Raw genomic sequence first — 23,702 nt, 5'->3', positions numbered from 1 at the left:
TGTTACAGCAAAACAATTTTAAAATCTCAAAAACACCCAGGAGCTTATTTGCTAGAGGGAGTGGCAATAAACTTAAACTCATCCCCAGAAAAAGAACTTAGAAGCCCATTTAAAAGTTATTATAACTCAAATAATGAATAGTTTAGTGTGAGAATTCAATCTGTACTCAGGGCCTGGTCCAAAGCCGATAGCAGTTAACGGGAGCCTTTCCAATGATTTCAAAGTGCTTTGAATCAGGCCAGGTTCTCAAAGAGTAAGTGTGTCAGTTTGGGACAATTCATTGTGTTATTGGTGCATAACAAATGTGACGGATTGGGTCACAGAAACCCCCTTGGGACTGCCACCTGATGTGCTGAGACTACCTCTGAGCCCGTTTTCTCTGGCAGCTTGGGATTTCAGTACCCTGTCTTGTTGAGCCAGACATGCTAGCCTGCTGCAAACACAGACCCAGGTCTGAACCATGTCCCCCACAAGCTGCTGACTTAAGTGAAAACAGCTTAAGAAGTGCTCCTGTCTCCAGCACCCAGATACCCAGTTCCCAATGGGGTCCAAACCCCAAATAAATCCATTTTACTGTGTATAAAGTTTATACAGGGTAAACTCATAAATTGTTCGCCCTCTATAAAACTGAGAGAGATATGCACAGCTGTTTTCTCCCCCAGGTATTAATTACTTGCTCTGGGTTAATTAATAAGTAAAAAGTGATTTTATTAAATATAAAAAAGTAGGATTTAAGTGGTTCCAAGTAATAACAGACAGAAAGTAAATTACCAAGCAAAATAAGACAAAAACACGCAAGTCTAAGCCTAATACAGTAGGAAACTGATTACAGATGAAACCTCACCCTCAGAGATGTTACAGTAAGCTTCTTTCACAGACTAGACTCCTTTCTAGTCTAGGCCCAATGCTTGTTCCAGCTCAGGTGGTAGCTAGGGGATTTCTCATGACTGCAGCCCCCTTTGTTCTGTTCCACCCCTATATATACACCTTTTGCACAAGGCAGGAATCTTTTGTCTCTTTGGGTCCCCACCCCTCCTTCTAAATGGAAAAGCACCAGGTTTTAGATGGATTCCAGTACCAGGTGACATGGGCACATATCCTGTGAGACCCCAAGCCTTCATTCTTCTCAACCTGACTCACAGGAAGCCTTGCATGTAAACAGAGCCATCTACAGTCAATTGTCGTAGTTAATGGGAGCCATCAAGATTCTAAACCACCATTAATGGCCCACACTTTGCATAACTACAATAGGACCTCAGTTATATTTCATATTTCTAGTTTCAGATACAAGAATGACACATTTATACAAATTGGATGACCACACTCAGTAGATTATAAGCTTTGTAATGATACCTTACAAGAGACCTTTTGCATGAAGCATATTCCAGTTACATTATATTCACACTCATTTTATGAAAATATGCTAATCATATGGAGTGCAACGTCATAACAAAAAATGTAATTCTTGCTTTAAATGAAAATCCTAATGAAGTGCTAACTGTGGAATTGCTTTGACACCTTCACAGTATTGAACCTGCATTAACAATAATACACAGCTGATACTGTAAATTAACGTAGGGCCCTATTGTCCTGTCCATCTCTGGGTGGAAAGAGGATGAGAACCCAGGTGTTCAGGAGGGATGCATAGAAGAGGAAAGTGCTGCCTCCTTGTTATTGTCCCCCCTTGTGGAATTAATACCAAATTAGAAAACATGTTAAATCTGGAATTCAGGCTTTTCTGGGTGAAAAAGTCAAATTGTCAAGCAGAGTCTTGGTTTGAGGATATACCAGTAGGGGGAGCTGGCTTTTCTCTTAATGCAGTGGTTTTCAACCTTTTATCATTTGTGGACTCCTACAAAATTTCAAATGAAGGTGTGGACTCCTTTGGAAATCTTAGACAATCTGCGAACCCCCACGGGTCCACAGACCACATGTTGAAAGCCACTGTCCTAATGGATTGAAGCAGTGTGCATCCTGAAATGCAGACCCTGAAATAGAACACATTAAATAAGAGAACTGGCATATCAAAGCAGACTGTTTAAATGGACCCATGTGAAATGAGAACCAAAAGTCACTGTTATGAACAAATCCTTATGCGCATTGGACAGTAATACCTCTCAGCCACATACACTGCATATAAAAACTGGAAGTTGGTATAGGACCAGTGAAATCTTGTCCTGATTTATTGACCACATAGAATGCCAAGCTATTTACAATAATATATTCCATCTGCAAAAAGAGTTTACAGTGTATAAATGAGAGTTAAATTCTTACTGGAGTCAAATAATCCTAGCAGAAGGGAATTTGTGTTTGTCTCTCTTTTAGGATAACTGTGTATTGGTGCCAAACGTTAACCAGAGGAACAGTGATCAAGATATCTTTGGAGATGCTTGTGACAACTGTCGCACAGTCTTGAATAATGACCAGAGGGACACAGATGGGGACGGGAAAGGAGACGCCTGTGATGATGACATGGATGGAGATGGTTGATAAATCTTCACTTAATTCTTTAAAATCACCCAGCATGTGCTGTGTGTTATGGCACAGCTACACTACTCTCTAATGTAGCCGCTCTAAGCCGACAGGCCCTTGGCTTAACTACTCCAACCCCTGCAAGCAGCCCAGTGCTGTCCAGTGCTTATGTCGGTGTAACTTGTCGCTCGATGGATGGTTTATTCACATCTCTGTGTAGTGTAGACATAGCCTTATAGAGGACATTTGTCACCAGCTTTTAGGCATCTCTAAGGCTGAATACTTTAGTTCTAGTTTCCAACAGTGATGGGGTAACCCAGAGATACTGTGTAAAACCCAGCAATTTTAACTGTTTCCCTCCTTGCAATGGCATGGCTGCAGTAAAGGACACGAAACGTGTTGCAAGAACAGTTCTAGCTAACTTATAAGACTGCAGAGTGTGAGAACTATGAATCCCAACAGCAGCAGCAGCAACTCAGGGCATGGCTACACTTGCAGATGTAGAGCGCCGGGAGTTAAACCAGCCCTCGGAGACCGCAGCAGGGAAAGTGCTGCTGTGTGTTCACACTGTACACACTTCAAATGGGGAGGAGGGGGTGGAGTGTGACAGGGAGTGTGTTGTGTGTATGTGGGGGGAGAGACCGTGTGTTTTGGTGGGCAGAGTGTGTCGGCATGCTGTCTTGTAAGTTCAGACAGCGGCAGGGGGAAGGGGAAAACCCCAACATCAGTCCCCACCCTTGCCTCTCTCTCTCTCTCTCACACACACACACACACACACACACACAAATGCCTGCCTCTGCAGCAGCAGCATTCCACAATAATGGTTTGCTTTGTCGGGGAGCAGATAAGCATGCTGGCTGTCAGAAACGGAGCTTTGAAAGGGGATATCTGCATGCCTGCAGCCGAGTTCTAAACAATGACCAGAGTGTCCACATGACTTCAGGGGATTATGGAACATTTCCGAAGGCCAATCACAGCACAGTAATGCAACACGTCATTCACACTGACATTCCAGCGCTCCAGCCAGGGTGCACCAAGATCTATGCTTCTCAGGGAGGAGTATTACCAGGAGCGCTCCAGCTGCAGGGTCCGGGCGCTCTAAGTGCCTTGCCAGTGTGGACACCTCAGAAGTTATGGCGCCCAGGGCTGATTTAATGCACTTTAACTTGCAAGTGTAACCAAGCCTTAGACTAAAATGCGGCAAATCTGGGGACGACATCACTTGGTCAAACATCTTCTCATGTGATATTTTGTCAGAGATCACACATTCCATCTCTGCAAGCAACTCCTAGTTGCAGCCATTTTTATTTATTTTATGTAAATATTGGGGTTTTTTTGCTTCACCCTAAGCCCCAGGCACTGTGCAACAGTTAAACACCACAATAATTCATACAACAATTAAAAGGCTGTTGAACATTTTAATGGACTATCAATACTAACAGCAAAAAACCCCAAACCTTTTCACAATAATCCACAGGCCCAACCACATCCTAGCACATCTGACTCCTTCCTGCCTGAATGCCCAAGAGATCTCTATTATGCAACATTTTATTCTCATTGCTGTGTGGGGCTTGGAAGAAAATCAAGTCCCCTTAAATATAATAATAGGGATGAAATGTCACGTGATACAAACTATATGGTATGGGGACAGAAGCAGTGAGGTGTGCAGGAAAATGGAATGCAAGGCAATGTCTTTAGTGAGATGCTCCTAACCTTGATTAAATGAGATGTGCACAGAAACAAAACAGATTTGGTGATGGCTGAACGGTAATGCTGTATTCTGTGAAAATACATAAACGGATGCATTTGGAAAATACATGCATTTGGAAAATACATACATTTGGAAACTTAGGGAATAATTTTGACTAATATCAATGATTTTTCCAGGTATTAAGAACCTTTTGGACAATTGTCAGAGGGTTCCCAATCGGGACCAAAAGGACGGGGATAACGACGGTGTTGGTGATGCTTGTGACAGCTGCCCCACTATCAGCAACCCCAACCAGGTTAGTGAGGGGAAGAAAAATCTGTAGGATACCACAAGCCTCAGCCCCACCAAGTTAGTGAAAAAGTGACTATAAGCGCCAAATAACTGTAGTAGGAGACAATTGGAGGTACAAGAGATCAGCTACTCCCATTTTGTTAAAGGATATGTAGAAAAAACTTGTGAAACTTTGAAAGCTTGAGTTTGGAAAAGGAGACTGGAAATAGGAACAGATAGGTGCTTTTTCACACTATGCATGTCTCATTGTGCACTTCCCCTGATCAATATGCTGCAATATATCCCATCTGTGGTGGGCCAAACCCCAGTCCTATAAAAGTCAGTGGGAAGACTCCATTGGGAGTACAAATTCATTACATTTATTCTTTCTTTTATTAGGGCTAAATCCTGATTTTTCTTATTCAGACAAAAAACCCCATCACCACAAACTCAGGCATTGAGTAAACAGAATAGACTTGCTACATTTTTTTGTTCAGCTGTGTAAGCTGTGTAGGCTTATTTTTAAGTTACATATGAGGGAAATCTCTTCTGGAAAATGAGGGTTTGCTTATTTTCAGTATCTCAGGCAACTTTTTTTTTTATTCCTTCAGCTAGAACCCCAGAAGCTAGTACCGCCCAATTTAATACTAGGTTGTTTTTCTGCCCTTGTTAAATAGATTTTCTTTTTTGGATCACCCACATAACCAGAAGATATATTTTATAAAAAGAACTGATCCTGCCAACATAGTACTGTCATTTAAATATTCTCTCAGCAGTTAATACTACAAACTTCTTCTGTTTCTGTTTGCAGTCAGATATTGACAATGACCTGATTGGAGATTCTTGTGACACTAACCAAGACAGGTACAGTACCCCCTATCTAATATCAACAAGAGAACAATACTGGGTTAAATTTAGCCCTGGCTTAAACTAGTCTAATTCCACCCACTTCAGTAGAGTTGCACCCACACTCCCACCAGAGCTTAGTTCAGCCCTAGGTTATTTTCAGTACTTCCTGCCCAGTAAGAACATAATTTTTTGTAATGAAAACAAAGTATCTTCTGAAATAACTATCATTCATAGCCATAGCCATCAATTACTGTTGCTATAACATCCCCCTCCCTTCCACTTTCTCCCATGCACATTTCACCAGTTCAGGTCCAAAAAAGGTATAGAAAACAGGTACATGACATGTTTCATAGCTGATTTCATAGAAATAAAACTGGCAAGCTCCACCCAGAGCTTATATTATCAAATTATCACAAATCAAAACCAAAACCATGCGAACAATTTTAGGGTGAGGAGTTTTCCCCACTAAACACACAAGACTTCACTATAACAAAATTTCATTGTAAAAGGCAAGGACCTACCTGAAAAAATGTCCCATTCACTTTAGCATAGGAATAGTAGTAAGGTCTCTCTTCTGAGCAGCGGCAGCTGAGGGTGTGTTGGGGAATCCATGAAATGCCATTTCTTTTCTCCCAAAGACAGCGACTGTCACAAGACCAGCTACATTCACTTTCATTCCATGATGAGAGCAACTCCAGCAAAACCAATATTAAGGCATTATATTTTACTCCTCTTTCCACAAGGAAAAGGCAACTACTACTTGCCCCTGCTGAAAACAGAGGAAAGGGGAAGTGATTAAATCCCTTAGGGATGCACCATTTCTCACTCATGGGCAGGTGATAATTGCTGCATTCCAAGATTATTCCAAGTACAGTGGAAACCACTGAGGCCTGGTCTGCAATAAGGATTTCTTGAAATTACCCCACCATCATCTTAGCCTCATGTATGGGGATTAGCTTTATCATGGAGTGAAGCTTCACTGCAAAGAGAATGAGACTTTGTTTTCACTACTAAAAATGTGTGTTTTCTGTCTTGGGGTAGCTATTACACAAGCTATCCTGGGGTAAAAACACCATGGAGACAAGGCACTGTAGTTTTTCCGTGAGGTAAAGGCAGGTTATAGCTACGCCACAGCTGCTACAGTGACACAGCTACAGTGCTGCAGATCTGCAGGTGTAGCACCGTAACGTAAATGCTTCCCACATCCACAGAAGGGGCTTTTCTGTCAGTGTAGTTAATCCACCTCTCTGCGAGGCAGTAACTAGGTCAAGGGAAGAATTCTCCCGTTGACCTAGCCGCATCTACATCAGGGGTTAGATCGCGTTAACTACAGCACCATGGGCAGTCCATGAACCGGCCGATGGGGGAGGCTAGCCCCCGGCCCCTCCCTTCTGCCCCCCACCCCTACAGGAGCCCAGAGAAACCCCCCCAGGGCCACCAGTCCCCACCGCCCCAGCTCCAGGCCGCCCAATTGCCCCCAGCCAGGGAGCACCAGGCTGGCGCATGGCACAGTTCTAGTGCCAAGAGCACCGGGCAGGTGGCACAGTGTGGCCCCAGCGCCAGCCGCCCAGAGTCAGTCCCACAGCCCCAGCCCCAACCAGCCTGGGCCACAGAAGAGCGGGAACTGCAGGAGGGGGTCTGGGGGCAGAGCATGGGTGGGGCTACAGGCTCAGCCTCCCTCAGCCTATGATACCCGCCGCTCATGTACAGCACTCAGGACATGGAATTTTTCACAGCCCTGGGCAATGTAGCTAAGTCTAGTGTAGACCAAGCCTAAGTGACAGCACTGTATCCCCAACTGGGGTTGACCTCACCTAGTTTACCTTGAGGTAAATCTAAAGTGCCTTATCTCCACTGTGGTTTTACCTCAGGGTACCTCACACACGTTTGTTATCCAGAGGAAAAAACTCACCTTTTTTAGCAGTGAAGACAAGTCATGACTATCCGTTGATAAACATTGCAGCTACTCCTTACTCTCACTGCACTTCACTGTGGCTCTGTCTACTCTAGGCCAAAAGATATTGGAAAAAAAAACAGTGCTGGAATGCCTTGAGTTTGCAACACCTCCTACCCCTACACAACAGCAGCCCCAGGTGCTTCACCAGCATGGGTTATACAAATTGGTTGCAGCACCTGAAGTAAGGTCTTCAAAAGGAGTCTGACAGAGCCATTGTATCTTATGGTGATTTCACTACACCACAGTCAGGAAGCCACAAGTAGGTTTGGAAGGACTAGATTTTTACTAGTAAAAGTTGGTAAATGTTGATTTCACTGAACACACAATCCCTGAACAAAATATTTCCATCTATAACAATAGCAATTTACAGATATGGAAAGTCAGATAAATACTGCTTGAGAACTTTAGTAGAGTCCCACTTTCATTTGTATAGCCCATGTTGTAATACAGGCATTAGCTTAGCTGGAGCTGGTGCCATTTAGATATGGCTGGAAGGCAGTTCCTCTGCTTCCCCTCTCCGTCCTTCCCCATCCCCCGTGATTTACCATGTGTTAATTTTAAGAAGAGGGAGCCTCCGAGGCAAGGACACTGCCAGGGTCAGGTGTAGGGGGGTCTCTGCTCTGCCTGGAGAATGCAGCCTCCTCTCCATAATTTGGCACAACAGCGAACATTTAAATTGATTAAAAATTAGAAAAGGCTTAAAAATAAACATTGATTTAAAAAAAAAAGTCAAATCCCGCCAAGCCTAACCACTAGTGATTCAGCTGTATCAGTTTAGCTGGGCCTCAGTGCAGGGCTGCTGCTGTACGGACATTTCCCCAAAAACCTGTCAGTGCTGAGTACCATGGACTAGGTCCATCAGGAACCCCACGGCGCACTGGTACAACATGACTTTTAATTGTGCTATGTTTAGATACCTCAAAATGTTTGTCAAAAAGCAGTGTTGCTAAACCATGGCAAGGAGAAGCCAGGTAGATAACAACTTCCTGTACTCAGTGTCCTCACATTCAAAAACTGAAGCTTCACTATAACCAGATTAACTATGAGCAAGTTTCACTGTCCCAGATATCCCATTTCATGGTCCTGGCGAGAGTTTTCCTTTCATTACATGTGCTGGCATCAGGATCCATCTGATGGCATCAACTGTACTTTGTATTTCATCAAAAACTACGAGGAGTCCATTTCATCAGATCTAGCCCACGAAAGCTTATGCCCAAATAAATTTGTTAGTCTCTAAGATGCCACAAGGACTCCTTGTTGTTTTTGCTAATTCAGACTAACACGGCTACCACTCTGAAACCTGTCACCATACAAGGCTTTATATTTCATGATTGCTTAGCTGTCGTGCTCTAGTCTGGGGACAAGAACTGATTCTTTGTGTGTGTGTGTGTGTGTGTGGTTTGTTGTTTTGTCTGAATTCATAGTGACGGAGATGGACACCAGGACAGCACAGACAACTGTCCCACAGTCATTAACAGCTCCCAGCTGGACACTGATAAAGATGGGCTGGGTGATGAGTGTGATGATGACGATGATAATGATGGGATTCCAGACCTCATGCCTCCGGGCCCTGATAACTGCAGACTGGTTCCCAACCCAGGACAGGAAGATGACAACAGTAAGTCTCTTCTACCCACCTATGCAGTTAGTGTAGGGTGACCAGATCACACAAGTCAAATATCGGGATGCGGGGGGAGGGGGGGAGGGCGACGCGGGGGGGGGGCAAAAAAAACAAAAACACCCTTCCTCCGCAAGCGCTGGAGGGAGGCCCGGGAGACTCAGGGGAAGTGCGGGGCCGGGGTGAGTAAGAGTCCGGCCTGGTCCCGAGCAGGCAGGACTCAGTTGGGTGGTTGGGAGAGGAGGGGGGCGGCCCGCGGTGCCAGGCGGCGGCTGTTCTCCCCCCCGGGCAGTGGGACTCGGGAGCAGCCGCTGCTGCAGCTCCCACTGCCGCGGGGGAGGAAGCGGCCATGGCGCTTGGCGGCTGCGGCTCTGGCGCCCCCGAACCTCCCGAGCCAGGGCCTGCTGCGGGGACCCAGCAGCGCACACGCTGCGCCCAGCCCCTGGCCAGTCGCATCTGGGCTGCTGCCCAGCTGGTGCTATCCCGCAGCGGCCCCGGAGTGGGGGCAGCAGGCCCCAGCCCCCGCGTCCCGCTCGGGTCCCGCAGGGGAACGAACGGGCCTGGGCTGCCGATGCCTCCGCCCTGGGGCCGCCGCGGGATAGCACCACCTGGGGAGCAGCCCAGACGCGACTGGCCAGGGGCTGGGCGCAGCGTGCGTGCTGCTGGGTCCCCGCAGCAGGCCCGGGCTCGGGGGTGTGACAATGCGGTTCTGGCAGAACCCAACTGAGAGTGCCAACTTAGGACAAATTGCTCAAATAGGGCAGTTACAGCCCAAGGCTGGGGTTTTTTCCACCTTTAAAGCAAACCAAACCAGCCAGACTAAGAGGACTCCAGTCTCACCCCACTGGCGAACTGCAAGTCTCACAAGCAATTTCCTTAGACACTCCAGTTTCCCAGTATTACCACCAGTACCACTCGTTATGGGGACAAATGATTATGAAAACCAATACCCCAGTAAAAGAAAAAGGTTCTCCTGATCCCAAAGGACCAAGCCCCAGACCCAGGTCAATATACAAATCAGATCTTACCCACAAATCACGCTACTGCCAATCCTTTAGAATCTAAAATCTAAAGGTTTATTCATAAAAGGAAAAAGATAGAGATGAGAGCTAGAATTGGTTAAATGGAATCAATTACATACAGTAATGGGAAAGTTCTTGGTTCAGGCTTGCAGCAGCGATGGAATAAACTGCAGGTTCAAATCAAGTCTCTGGAATACATCCCCCGCTGGGATGGGTCCTCAGTCCTTTGTTCAAAGCTTCAGCTTGTAGCAAAGTTCCTCCAGAGGTATGAAGCAGGATTGAAGACAAGATGGAGATGAGGCATCAGCCTTATATAGTCTTTTCCAGGTGTAAGAATACCTCTTTGTTCTTACTGTGGAAAGTTACAGCAACATGGAGTCTGGAGTCACATGGGCCAGTCCCTGCATACTTTGCTGAGTTACAAGGCGTATCTGCCTTCTCTCAATGGGTCCATTGTATAGCTGATGGTCCTTAATGGGCCATCAAACAGGCTAGGCAGAGCTAACACCAGTTTGTCTGGGATGTTACCCAGCAGCATAGCATAAGTTTGAAATACAGACAGTATAGAGCCAATATTCATAACTTCAACTACAAAAGTGATACACACATATAGACAGCATAATCATAACCAGTAAACCATAACCTTGTCTTAGACACCCCATTTGACCCCCTTTATACAAGATTTGCGTGCCACTACAGGACCTTGGTTGCAACAATGATCTTATGGTTCCAGATTATATCAATAACGTCACACCCCCAACGCAAAATTGATGCAGGAAGGGATGACACAAACATCACTGACTGCATCCCAAGAGCTCCCCATCCTTGGGTTTATCTCACTATGGCTTAGCTGGCTAAAGAACAACCGAAATGGTTTATCAAAATTGTGTTCAACAACATGATTGAACCTCTTTACAAACAAGGTAAAACTTGGTTAGAACAATAGTGGATTGGATCTGCTCTTGCAGCATGGTTTCTGTATGTCTCATGTGATCTTGCCAAGAGCTAAAGAAAACAGCTACTTTATCCATACAAGCTCGGGCAAATGTTTGGAACCCAATTAACATCAAATAAATGCAGATATTAATGATGTTCATAGTACAGGAATCTTGGCATTTAGCCATGAAGGCAATATGGTAGTGTGCCTTAGTTTCCCTTCTCATACAGTACATTAGGTCTGGAATGTCTTTTCTCCTGTGAAAAGTTCCAATACGGTTTACAGGCATCAACTATGAAACATTAGTATAGCAAGGCCTTTTAACATAAAGTGTGTTCTCATGTATTCCTTTTAACATGTTTAAGGGATTTTCCAACAGATTAGGAACATTGTACATTCTTACAGTTCTTGGTAATAGCAACACATCAGTTACAAAATTACCATTAGCATTAACAACAAATCCATTGCAAGTGTCCATCTACAATTATGGTTGTTATGCCACACCTTTGGCTCAATACCATTGGAGTTTGGTCATTTTAGGGTTAACCTGTGGCTTTCCTTTGCAAAATTCGGTTTTCTCTTTCCTCCTTGTCCTGCAGGATCACACCCTGATTTTTCTTGCTTAACAGAATTTACTGGCTGATGGGGTGGGCTCTCTGTGCTAACAGCTATTAGCAAGTCCTTCCCCTCCCAGCCAGACAAGTAATTTGCATTACCACAGACAGAAGCCAGTCCACCAGTTTTCATATCCTTAACTGTTATCATTTCCAAGGCTGTACTCTGTTTTAAAGAGATACCACACAAATCCAAAGAGTCTGAGGGTGAGAGTTTGCTTGTTCTCCCCTGCATCCTCAAGCATTTAGCCATAAAACTGTTCTGCTTTGAAACACCAGTAACCAAATCTGTCCTCAGACCCTGAAGCACAGACTGCTCACTTAAAGAATTAGAATGGAGACATTCCTGTTCCAACACCATTGTCTTCCCAACAAGCTGGCCACACCCAGCCACTCGGTTATAGGGCTGCTCAACTTTTTTAACAGCTCTTACTCCATCTGAGACCTTCTCAAAGCTACCCACACTGGATCTTTCGAAAGGAAAGTCAGTGGATCCATTCACAACAGAAAATTTCTGGCTGTTAGGAACTGAAACTTCCTTGATTAAATTACTCTCACACCCTTCATTTGCAGGGAACTGCTTGCACAAATTACCATGAGGATTCCTTTCCCCAGGAGCTTTTTTAAGCAGCAAATCACCCCTCACAGAAATTCTGCCCTTACCCTCTTCACCTAGGGCTTGCTCTAAAGGAACACTTTCCTGAGCAACAACAGACTTTTTCTGGGTCTTACTTACATCCAGGATCTCCTTTGGCCCATTAGGCAGATTTCTACACAATCCCCTTTCAGGCAAACCCATAGACTTCCTAGATGAAAGGTTAGAAACATTTCCCTTTCCTTTGCCACACACAAGTTCAGGAATCCTTTCCTTCTTGCTACAAGTTTCCACATCATCAGTAGGTAACACAACCAAATCACCTTCATGCTCTCCGTGTGCCCTGGCTAGGGTATTACCCTGATTAGACCGTGTTGCTACACCCTTTACCAACCACACACTAGCCATAGGCAAAATACAAGCACCAGAATCGTCTGGTCTCTGGGATTTTGCTAAGACACTAACTGTATGCAACTTAGTTACAGTGCCATTCTCCCCAGCAGACACAGACTCAGGACCATTCCCTTCCTGGGCTTTAGTTGAATTCAGAACCAATTCTGAGACAACTGCACTATTCTCAACCATTACAGGCTGAAAGGCACCTTCTGTCTGCTTCACAGACAAAGAAGAGCTGGAGACACCTTTTTTACCAGACACATAGCTCGGGATTTCATTTCCCTTGTCCCAGCACACAGGGCCGTTCACAGACAACTGCTTGGAGACTGAGGTAGCTTCCTCCATAGGCAAGTCAATACCCCTGACAGACACAGGCACATTTCCTTCACTGTCACTATTCTCCACACAGGAAACAGGTAAGGTATAGGGACATTTATCTTCCCCTCTCCTTGCCTTCCCAAACTGCTGACTAGACAAAGCCATCAGCTCACAAGGCTGCCCAGGCTCCTCCAAACTTTTCCTGCCTTCCTCTCCTTTGTCCCAGCACACAGGGCTGATTACAGACAAAGACTGGGAGAGTGGGGCAGCTTCCTTACCAGGCACCTTGCCACTCCCAGCAGATAAACTGCTCTTTTTACTACACTGAGCCACTGCCAGCAAACCACAGTTACCCTTTTCAGATTCACTTTTACAAGCTGTACTAGCCACCAAAGCATCACCCATCAAAAATCCACCCTTTCCTTCCTCAGTTAGGGCTTCCACCTGACCATCCTCTTTAGTCTGCTCCAGAGAAACATTTTCCTGCCCAATAAGATTTTGCTGCTCTTGATTTAACTCCAGATTCACTTCTGAGACACTAGACCGACCTTCAGAAACTTCATTTACCGACAAATAGCTCTTCTCAGACAAACCTTTGGAGCAACCCTCCCCAGGCAAATCATTGCCCACAATAGACACAGGTTTAAGATCATTCCTGTCCTGTGACTGACCACCTGGACTGAACAAAGCTTTAACATTTTCCCCAATCAAAAGATCCTTAGGCAATAACTTCCTTACACCAGCTATAACCTCATGCTTAGCACCATTCCATTCAAGGTGGATTCTGGCTAAAGGCACACGGACAGTAAACTCATAGAGAACTACAACATTCACACTCTGATTTGGTAAATAATCTTCCTCTTTGACAAGATCTGCTTTAACCAGAGTGATGTTAGAAGCCATAATTTGCCCTAAACAGCTTTTACCATTGACTTTTACATTCTCTGTGAATCTTTCATTACCACTCCCATACAGAGCATTGGCACCAGTTATGGAGTCACCCTTTACTGAACACACAGTAAAAGCATTTACATAAAAGGTGGCAGAATTGGGGTACATTTGGTTACACCCAGACAACTGCTCAGAGTTATACAACATACCAACATTGTTATAAACTGGACTTTCAAGAGGATACAATTTCTGCTTTTCTTCCCTTGCTTTTTTGACTTGGAGCTGAAATCTTTGCACTTTTGCCTCAGCTTCTAGTTCCTGCAATCGAATTTCTGCCAGTCTTTGTTCATGTTCAAGTTGCAGTTTACTTGCTGCCTTTTGCTTTTCAATTGCTTCTGCCTTCTGATCACTGGCCATTAACAGATCTCTCAGTTCTTGATTTGTAGCTTTCTTTCTAAAGCTTATCCCCTTTTCTGAACACAAATCTTTCAGGGCTTTTTTGTCAAGGCCCTCATATGCTCTTTGCTCACCCATTGCAACTGCTCTTTAACCAACCAAACTCTCAATCCCAAAATTCAAATTTGGATAACGTGGGGTTCTGATCCAAAGCTTAATTGACCTGGTTCTGTGGATCCAAGCACGACTACGCCACTGTGACAATGCGGTTCTGGCAGAACCCAACTGAGAGTGCCAACTTAGGACAAATTGCTCAAATAGGGCAGTTACAGCCCAAGGCTGGGGTTTTTTCCACCTTTAAAGCAAACCAAACCAGCCAGACTAAGAGGACTCCAGTCTCACCCCACTGGCGAACTGCAAGTCTCACAAGCAATTTCCTTAGACACTCCAGTTTCCCAGTATTACCACCAGTACCACTCGTTATGGGGACAAATGATTATGAAAACCAATACCCCAGTAAAAGAAAAAGGTTCTCCTGATCCCAAAGGACCAAGCCCCAGACCCAGGTCAATATACAAATCAGATCTTACCCACAAATCACGCTACTGCCAATCCTTTAGAATCTAAAATCTAAAGGTTTATTCATAAAAGGAAAAAGATAGAGATGAGAGCTAGAATTGGTTAAATGGAATCAATTACATACAGTAATGGGAAAGTTCTTGGTTCAGGCTTGCAGCAGCGATGGAATAAACTGCAGGTTCAAATCAAGTCTCTGGAATACATCCCCCGCTGGGATGGGTCCTCAGTCCTTTGTTCAAAGCTTCAGCTTGTAGCAAAGTTCCTCCAGAGGTATGAAGCAGGATTGAAGACAAGATGGAGATGAGGCATCAGCCTTATATAGTCTTTTCCAGGTGTAAGAATACCTCTTTGTTCTTACTGTGGAAAGTTACAGCAACATGGAGTCTGGAGTCACATGGGCCAGTCCCTGCATACTTTGCTGAGTTACAAGGCGTATCTGCCTTCTCTCAATGGGTCCATTGTATAGCTGATGGTCCTTAATGGGCCATCAAACAGGCTAGGCAGAGCTAACACCAGTTTGTCTGGGATGTTACCCAGCAGCATAGCATAAGTTTGAAATACAGACAGTATAGAGCCAATATTCATAACTTCAACTACAAAAGTGATACACACATATAGACAGCATAATCATAACCAGTAAACCATAACCTTGTCTTAGACACCCCATTTGACCCCCTTTATACAAGATTTGCGTGCCACTACAGGACCTTGGTTGCAACAATGATCTTATGGTTCCAGATTATATCAATAACGTCACAGGGGGGTTCAGGGGCGCCAGAGCCGCAGCCGCCAAGCGCCATGGCCGCTTCCTCCCCCGCGGCAGTGGGAGCTGCAGCAGCGGCTGCTCCCGAGTCCCACTGCCCGGGGGGGAGAACAGCCGCCGCCTGGCACCGTGGGCCGCCCCCCTCCTCTCCCTACCACCCAACTGAGTCCTGCCTGCTCGGGGCCAGGCCGGACTCTCACTCACCCCGGCCCCGCGCTCCCTCTGAGTCTCCCAGGCCTCCCTCCAGCACTTGCGGAGGGAGGAGGAATGGTGAGCCTGGGGAAGAGGTGGGGATTCGGGGAGGGAGCCAATCGGGGGAAGAGGGGTGGAGTCGGGGCGGGGGGGGGTGGGGTGCGAGCACTTCCGGGCTCCAGGCTCCGGCGCATTTCCTCGTTTGTCCAGTGTCCCGACCGCACGTCGGTCGGGACGCGGGACAAACAAGGAAATATCGGGACAGTCCCGATAAAATCGGGACGTCTGGTCACCCTAAGTTAGTGAACATGCAGTACACTTACTGTAAGGCAGCATATTCTCACCAAGAGGAACCAAGTTCACATAGGCCCCTGTTGTCCAAAGTCTAAAGGTTGATTTCTCTTTTGTACAGGAGGAAGCCCTGTTACTTACAAGTCAGGACTGATACATATTACGAGGAGCAGCAGCCAATGGCTCTATCCCATACTCTGGGACATATTCTGTGCTGCATCTCTCAAGGAGGCACAGCTGGGGTGGGGAGAGGCTTTAAGCCATCTTTGGGCCTCCCAGATTGTAGGCTGCTCTGGGGACTGGGCAGCCCAAGGACACTCTGACTTACAGAAGCCTTCCTTGGCTGCCTGTGAGCTGCTGCTGTCACACCTTTGACATCCCCCTTCTTGTCCGAGCATGCCCCTTGAGGAATTCCCTCCGGGGCACTCAATGCCCTTCATGCTGCTGGAATGGCATAGAGGTGCTAGCAGAGGCTAGAATTTGGCCCTTGACTCTCACTTTCATAAACAATGTGAATTCACCAAATTTATTCAGCTGGGAAAGATAGACTTACATTAGGATCCCTGTGACTCAGCACAAAACAGTAAAATCATCTGTCTGTCTCTCTGTTTCTCTTAAACTAACTAACTTGTAAAATATCCCTGGAAGATTTTTCAGTTTTCACCAGAACAATGATACGAAACAATCTTAAAAACAAGCCAATATTGTAAAATCTCTCTACTTCACATTAGTGATTGATGGTCCCCATTGCACCTTACTGAATCTTGCAAACAAGCAAATGACTAAACGATTTACAAAGCAAGGAGAATGCATCACAGAATATACTTTATTCGTTAATTTGGATATTTGTATTTTTATACTTAACTAGAAAATATTCCTATACAAGAATTTCTAAAAACAATGGTGTCTTGGTCATTTGAGAACTCAGTGTGGAACTCTGCTGTCAAATCTTTGCTTACAAGTGGCAACAGACTGGTATTTTGTGTGTCATTATGTGGTATTAATTTTAGTCCAACAAAAGTGCTATACACTTGTATTCTGAATTTTGCTTGATCTGTTAGCTAGGTCAGATCAGAGTACAGCTAATGGTGTGTTTGTTAAATCCTAATAAAACACCTGTTGCACCTGTCAAATTTGCTGTAAATTTCAAGCACTTTCTGTAGGTTCCTTTACCACTCTTAGATCAATAACTTGTGTTTGGCTAAAGCATATCTTCCAGAAAGGCAACCAGTCTTGATTTTAAGGCATCAAGCGATAGAGAATCAACCACTTCCTTTGGTAGTTTGTTCCAATGGTTAAGACTAAGGTGACTGTAGCTGCATTGTAAATAAGTCCCCTTTTGTTTAATTGATGCATTCAGGTGATGGAGTTGGTGACATATGTGAATCGGATTTTGACCAGGACACAGTAATTGATCGAATTGATATTTGCCCTGAGAATGCTGAGATTACCCTGACAGATTTCAGGGCTTATCAAACTGTGGTCCTGGATCCCGAAGGTGATGCTCAGATTGATCCTAACTGGGTGGTTCTGAACCAGGTAAACAATGCATTCAACACTGTTTAGCTGCCAGAAACAAATAATTACAAAACAAAATTAAAAAAACCCCAACCTGTGCTGAACTTATCAGGATCTGTAATGCTTTAGCAAAGAAATGAAAATCAACTGATGCTTGCTAAAAGCCAAAAGGAAAGGGTATTTTTGGAAAAGTGTGCAACTAAGTTTGAAGTTACACATACTAACACATGGGCTAAAATAATGACGGATACAGAAAGCTCATTCTGGGAGAAATTCCCTGCTGCACAGAGGGCCAGCATGAGGCTGATGTACCGCTCTGGGACGCCTCATTATAGTAATTGCAGCATCACCCTATTGTTTATCACGCCTCAATAACGTACTTAATTTCCCCTCTCAGGGTATGGAGATTGTACAGACCATGAACAGTGATCCTGGCCTCGCAGTTGGTATGGACACCTTTTTTGTACTCATGTTTTGCAATAGAAAAGCTTTTGGCACGTGGTCAAGTTTTCTGCCAACTATTGGTTTTAACATAGTGTATATCCATTGCTCCTAGGTTACACAGCTTTCAATGGGGTTGACTTTGAAGGCACCTTTCATGTGAACACGGTGACAGATGATGACTATGCTGGCTTTATTTTTGGTTACCAAGACAGTTCCAGTTTTTATGTGGTAATGTGGAAGCAGACAGAACAGACTTATTGGCAAGCAACTCCATTCAGAGCTGTTGCAGAGCCTGGCATTCAGCTTAAGGTACTGAGCTAAGTAACATCATCAAATTTGGTGGCTCAGCGTTCTCTGTGTAATGGCTACCCAAGCATACAAAGAGTTGGCCATATAATGCCTATGCTGTTCTCCCACCATTGCTGGGGGACTACCAGCTCTTTCCTAAAGGAAAGGTTAATTTACTGTCAGAGTGGTACCTTACGTATGTGCATCACTCTAATAAGTGCATGAAAATGCAGAGGATAAACTGAATCTACCAAAATTTGCTTGCCAGTCAATACTCATTAAAAATGAATAAGGCAGCTTTCATTGGTTGACCTAGAGTTGAAATGGGCCTTTTTAATTAGAATAAATACATTAAAATCAAACCTGGACACAGATCTCATTCAATTCACTGGTGATGGCCTAAAGTGACCATTTCAGAGAGGCTGTGTGTTTGTCTAAAGCAGAACTTCCCCAAATGTGGTCCATGGCACACTGAGTAGTAACCCATTGAGACTTTCTGATCACATGCTGCTGGCTTCTCCTTGTTCCTAGCTGCTAAATGAAAAGACAGCAAACATTAAGTACTTTTATTTCTCCTTGTAAGCAGTTGCTATAATTGGCACAGGGATGTCATGAGCTCATGGATGGGAGGGGAGGTGTGCACAAGGCAAGCCCTCTAGTAAGGTGTGATCTCATTATGAAAAGAGAGAGCTCCTGCTCTAATGCTTAAGGGGAAAATTCTCTTTGTTCACTTTCTAAACTATGCCATATTTGTCTAGGCTGTTAAATCTAAGACTGGCCCTGGCGAACACCTCAGGAATTCACTCTGGCATACTGGGGACACCAATGACCAAGTCAGACTGCTATGGAAAGACCCCAGAAATGTAGGTTGGAAAGATAAAGTCTCTTATCGCTGGTTCTTGCAGCACAGACCCCAGGTTGGATACATCAGGTAGGCACTGGCTTGTTTAAACCTTTGTAGAGCTAAACGGCAGTGATTGTTTTTTTTAGATTTGTGAACTTCTATTTAGTGTGGGGTGTTTTTGTTTTTTAGAAAAACCAAACCCCATATACTTACAAATATTGTCAAATGTCTCTGGGCTTTGTAGCTGCTAAAGACAGACACTGCTATTGTGCCTGGTTTTGCTTTAAAAGATTTTGAAAATACCAGTGACATCACTTCTAGAAACACATTCAAATCTTAACATTTCACAGATATTTGACTTTTGTATGAATATTCCTTAATGTTGATCCCTTGGAATATGTAAATATAAACTGTGATAATTTATCCATAACACCATGTGTAACAAGTAACAGAACTAATCAACCAAAGCTGGCCACACAGAAAGTGTAAAGATGGTAAAACAGAAGATGATCAATAATTAGCACGACATGAGATATATATCCATGATATAAGCAGTGTTGGTCCCAGAATATTAGAGAGACAAGGTGGGTGAGGTAATATCTTTTATTTGACCAACTTCTGCTGGTGAGAGAGACAAGCTTTCGAGCTTACATACAGAGCTCTTCTTCGGGTAACCTTGTATATATGAGATATGACTTCACTATGTTCTCTGAGTGTATGTTAGCATAGAAGTTCTTCTTGTCCCTATGATGTTTACAAATTGCCAGGGGCAAGACAAGTAGTCATGATGGTGGAATTCACACTCTTTGAGCAAAGTCCGGAAGTAGTGAGGCCATTACTGCAGTCGTCTATTTAAGTATTAAAAGGCAAACGAGAGGTTGATCCAGCTCTAAGACTATGGGCTTGGCCACACTTGCGAGTTACAGGGCAATAAAGGAGCCCTAGCTCACTCCCGTCCACACTGGCAAGGCACATAGAGCTCTCTGACTCCGCGGCTACAGCGCTGCTGGTACTCCACCTTGGCGAGTGAAATAACGCTTGCTGCGCCCCCACAGGAGCGCCGCGGCGCCAGTGTGGATGAGGTGTTGCGTTACTGCGCTGCGATCAGCCTCCGGAAACGTCCCATAATCCCCTTAAGTCAAGTGGCCACTCTTCTCATTGTTCTGAACTCCTGTAGGAATGCGGAAATGCCCTTTCAAAGCTCCGTTTCGGACAGCCGGCATGCAAGCCTTTACTGTGGAATGCTGTGTGTAAGCAAGAGAAGCGGGGGGGAGGAGGAGGAGGTCTGCTGCTGTCTGAACTTACAAGACAGCATGCTGACATATTCTCAACCCCCCACATATACACAACACACTCCCTATCACACTCCACCCCACCCCCTCCATTTTAAAAGCATGTTGCAGTCACTTGCATGCTGGGATAGCTGCCCATAATGCACCACTCCCAATGCCGCTGCAAGTGCTGCAAATGTGGCCACGCCTGTGCGCTTGAAGCTGTCAGTGTGGACAGACTGCAGCGCTTTCCCTACTGCGCTCTACGAAGGCGGGTTTAACTCACAGCGCTCTAAGGGTTTGGCTACACTTGGCTGCACTACAGCCGCGGCAGCGCTGTGAAGTGCGAGTGTAGTCGCGCCACCAGCACTGCAAGAGAGGTCTCGCAGCACTGTATCTACTCCACCTCTCCAAGGGGAGTAGCTTGCAGCGCTGCGAGTGAGCGTGCAGCACTGCAGGCTCTGATTACACTGGCGCTTTACAGCGCTGTACTCGCTGCGCTCAGGGGAGTGTTTTTTCACACCCATGAGCGCAGCAAGTTGCAGCGCTGTACAGCGCCAGTGTAGCCAAAGCCTACATCTGCAAGTGTAGCCATACCCTATGATTCACTCAGTGAGACGCCTTTACGAATTGCTTTTGATTTTTAATTTGTTTTTCAGTAGATCTGGATTTACAGATGTAATTTGAGTGATGTTGGTCTTTGGCTGACATCCATGGAGAGGTGTAGGTCTCCTAAAGAAACAGGGCATTCTATTTTGTTAATATCTAAGAAGGGCAAAGCGACAAAAATGAGAAAGCATTTTAACAAGAAATCATCATTCAGAATCAGGGGTTTGATCCTGGAACATTCAAGTCAATGGGAGTAGGCTCTAAAAGTATCATATGAAAAAAACTCTACGTGCACATGGCACCGTGCCTTGGCCCCATCAGACCAATCGCATATTTACACTCTTTTTCAAGTAGGCTGAATAGGACAAAGGATTTAATAAACTTCAACATTAATCACAATTTTTGCAGCTCCCTGCCTTTCAGCATGTGCTGAGTATACAGCCACACACTCTCTTTTTAGTAACTCCAGTTAAAAATCCTCAGAAACCAAAGGAGCGGATAAAGTGAGTCTTATTTAATCCTTCGAGAACAAGGGCCTTCAGAACCAAAAGTGAAAGTCTGAGCCAACGCTTGGGCCATAACTCACTACAGTATGTTTTGACTAAATATAGCAGCCCTGTGGAATATGTAGCATCACACATTTCTCAGAGACTTCAGCAAGGCCTAGAATAGGTACAAAAGCCAAAATAGCCCAGGAGAATGAACAGACTAAATTCACCAGCTGTGCTATTTTTGAAACACCCGAATAAACAAAAATGAAGGATGGTAAATGATTTCTTTTTATAATTGTTTTATAACAAGGAAACTCTTGGGGAAGGTGTCTGTATTTCCGTATGTGTTTGTACAGCCCCTAGCACCATGGAGCCCTAATCCTGATTGGGTCCCAGTGGGCACCACCATAGTTGAAATAATAAATACTGATATTTACAGGTAAGTACACAGCTGAATGTTTGGTGTAGCTGGTATGGGGCTACCATAGCCAGCTGACTCCCTCAGTGTGGGGAGCATGCTGGGATGAGAGTGGGTTGCCAACTTTCTAATTCCACAAAACCAAACACACTTGCCCTGCTGTGGTCAGAACGTATTATGCTTTAGTGATCCCCAGCTAGCGTCAGGCCTCCTACTGGGCTGTTAGAAGCTAGCCTGATTTGGAGCAACTCTGCCCCTTCTCTACCCCACTGGCACAGCCCTGTCACAGCTGAGGGTTATAACCCCTGGTTTCTCTTCAAGCTTATAGTGGTATGGTCCGGAGACTAGTCTAATGAGCTTGTCACAAGACAGAATAAAGATAGATATTAAAAACACTTTTTCAAAGCAACAGTGGCTAACGGGTTGCATTTGTTTTATTCTGAAGGGCAAGATTTTATGAAGGTTCTCAACTGGTGGCAGATTCTGGAGTAACTGTAGACACTACCATGCGTGGAGGAAGACTTGGTGTTTTCTGCTTCTCTCAGGAAAACATTATTTGGTCCAACCTGAAATATCGCTGCAATGGTAACATTTCTCTTAGAGCGACTCAGCTCATGATTATCAAAATGACCTACTATACTAGAGGATAAGTAGTTTGGGCTTTTTTTTTTTTTATTAACCGCCTTGCAGCCTTCACCAGCAAATGAATCTGTGAACCATTGTGCCTGACGTGGCCTATTTTAGAATGGGTCGCGTCTCACCAGAGGTAGAATGAGCAACTCAGCTCCTCTGTTGTCCCTGATCTGCAATATCCATGTAATCTGCCAGCACAGTCGTGCCCTTATATGGAGCATGCTAACTACACCAAGTAGGTGCCATTAGAAATGTTACTAAAAGACCAAATGGACAACACCTTAAAGCTAACCATACAGCAAATGAGGCATTGTCCTCATATTTAATTTACTGATGTCCCACAGCACTCATTGCATGCACCAATACATCCACTGTAGGTGATGTTAGCCAACCCACACTCCAGCCAAACTGCTGCTGCTCAAATCAGTTAGTGGAAGGCAGTTTCTTGTACCGGTCTTTACAGTGACAGTTGTTGCTATGAGCTTCCTCCCCGTGATGCCTGGCACCACTGCGGAGAAGGCATCCTCATCTGCAGACAGAATTTAGACCTTTCGCGCCTCTTCAGTTTTGGCCAGGGCTCCTTCTAGCTGAACTCAGATCTCTAATGTAGTTAGTCAGCATGAAAATCTCTGAATTAATTTTAAAACAGTGACACAATACATCATAAAACTTGGGCACACTTTACAAAAAACACAGTCCTGGGCTGTCGCCCCCACCTCACTGCCCTGGTGCTCCCATGTACTTTGTGTACACAGCTGTGCTTCCCTTTTAGATAACGAGTACACTTTTTCCTTATTGCATGAAATTCTTCTGGAGGAATTGTTCACATGAGACTATTTCTGTCACATCAACTCATCAGTCTTATAAAAGTGGAACACAATCACTTCTCTCTTCTCAGAATCAGTCCCTGCCTGACCAAACAGTCCCCTGTCATTATAGTCCACCCATGTAGTGAAGAAAAGCCAGTTAGCCAATATTGCAGTGAGCAAATACTGACTGAGCTAGTAACTTACATTTTGTGGAATTAAACATTTAAATCCAAATCTCCGGCCCAGAACTAGTCCCAAGGTGACATGTTGCATGTTTAATGAGTTGCCAGCTTAGAATGAGTGAAGCAGGCTCTCAGAGCTGCTGGCCTTTGCTGCAACCGCTCTGCCTTTAGTTTCAATGACAAAGCAAATTGCTGTGCTCAGAAATGTTGTGATTCAAGTGAAAGACCCGGGGTGGCAAGTGTAATTGGCACTGTCATGAAGTGAGAAGAGTTCTTAAGATTAGATGTTTGATTTTCCACAAAGCATTACTCCTCCCCCGCTCC

The 23,702-nt window shown here is 44.8% G+C and overlaps 1 protein-coding gene across 1 annotated transcript in view; it reads left to right on the top strand.

Annotated features, from left to right (window-relative positions):
* Positions 1-23,702, top strand: part of THBS4 (thrombospondin 4) — a 66,161-nt gene that overhangs the window by 40,915 nt on the left and 1,544 nt on the right. The window contains exons 13-21 of the mRNA XM_008174614.4: positions 2,326-2,485; positions 4,360-4,478; positions 5,265-5,317; positions 8,684-8,877; positions 17,232-17,410; positions 17,787-17,835; positions 17,946-18,142; positions 18,880-19,052; positions 22,200-22,339. Of these exons, the coding sequence (XP_008172836.1) occupies positions 2,326-2,485; positions 4,360-4,478; positions 5,265-5,317; positions 8,684-8,877; positions 17,232-17,410; positions 17,787-17,835; positions 17,946-18,142; positions 18,880-19,052; positions 22,200-22,339 (1,264 nt within the window). The remainder of the gene's footprint in view (positions 1-2,325; positions 2,486-4,359; positions 4,479-5,264; positions 5,318-8,683; positions 8,878-17,231; positions 17,411-17,786; positions 17,836-17,945; positions 18,143-18,879; positions 19,053-22,199; positions 22,340-23,702) is intronic.

The sequence above is a fragment of the Chrysemys picta genome, chromosome 6 (genome assembly GCF_011386835.1).
Source record: "Chrysemys picta bellii isolate R12L10 chromosome 6, ASM1138683v2, whole genome shotgun sequence".
NCBI classification, from domain to species: domain Eukaryota; kingdom Metazoa; phylum Chordata; order Testudines; family Emydidae; genus Chrysemys; species Chrysemys picta.
The sequence above is the reverse complement of the archived record's forward strand: the minus strand, read 5'-3'. Positions and strand labels throughout refer to the sequence as shown.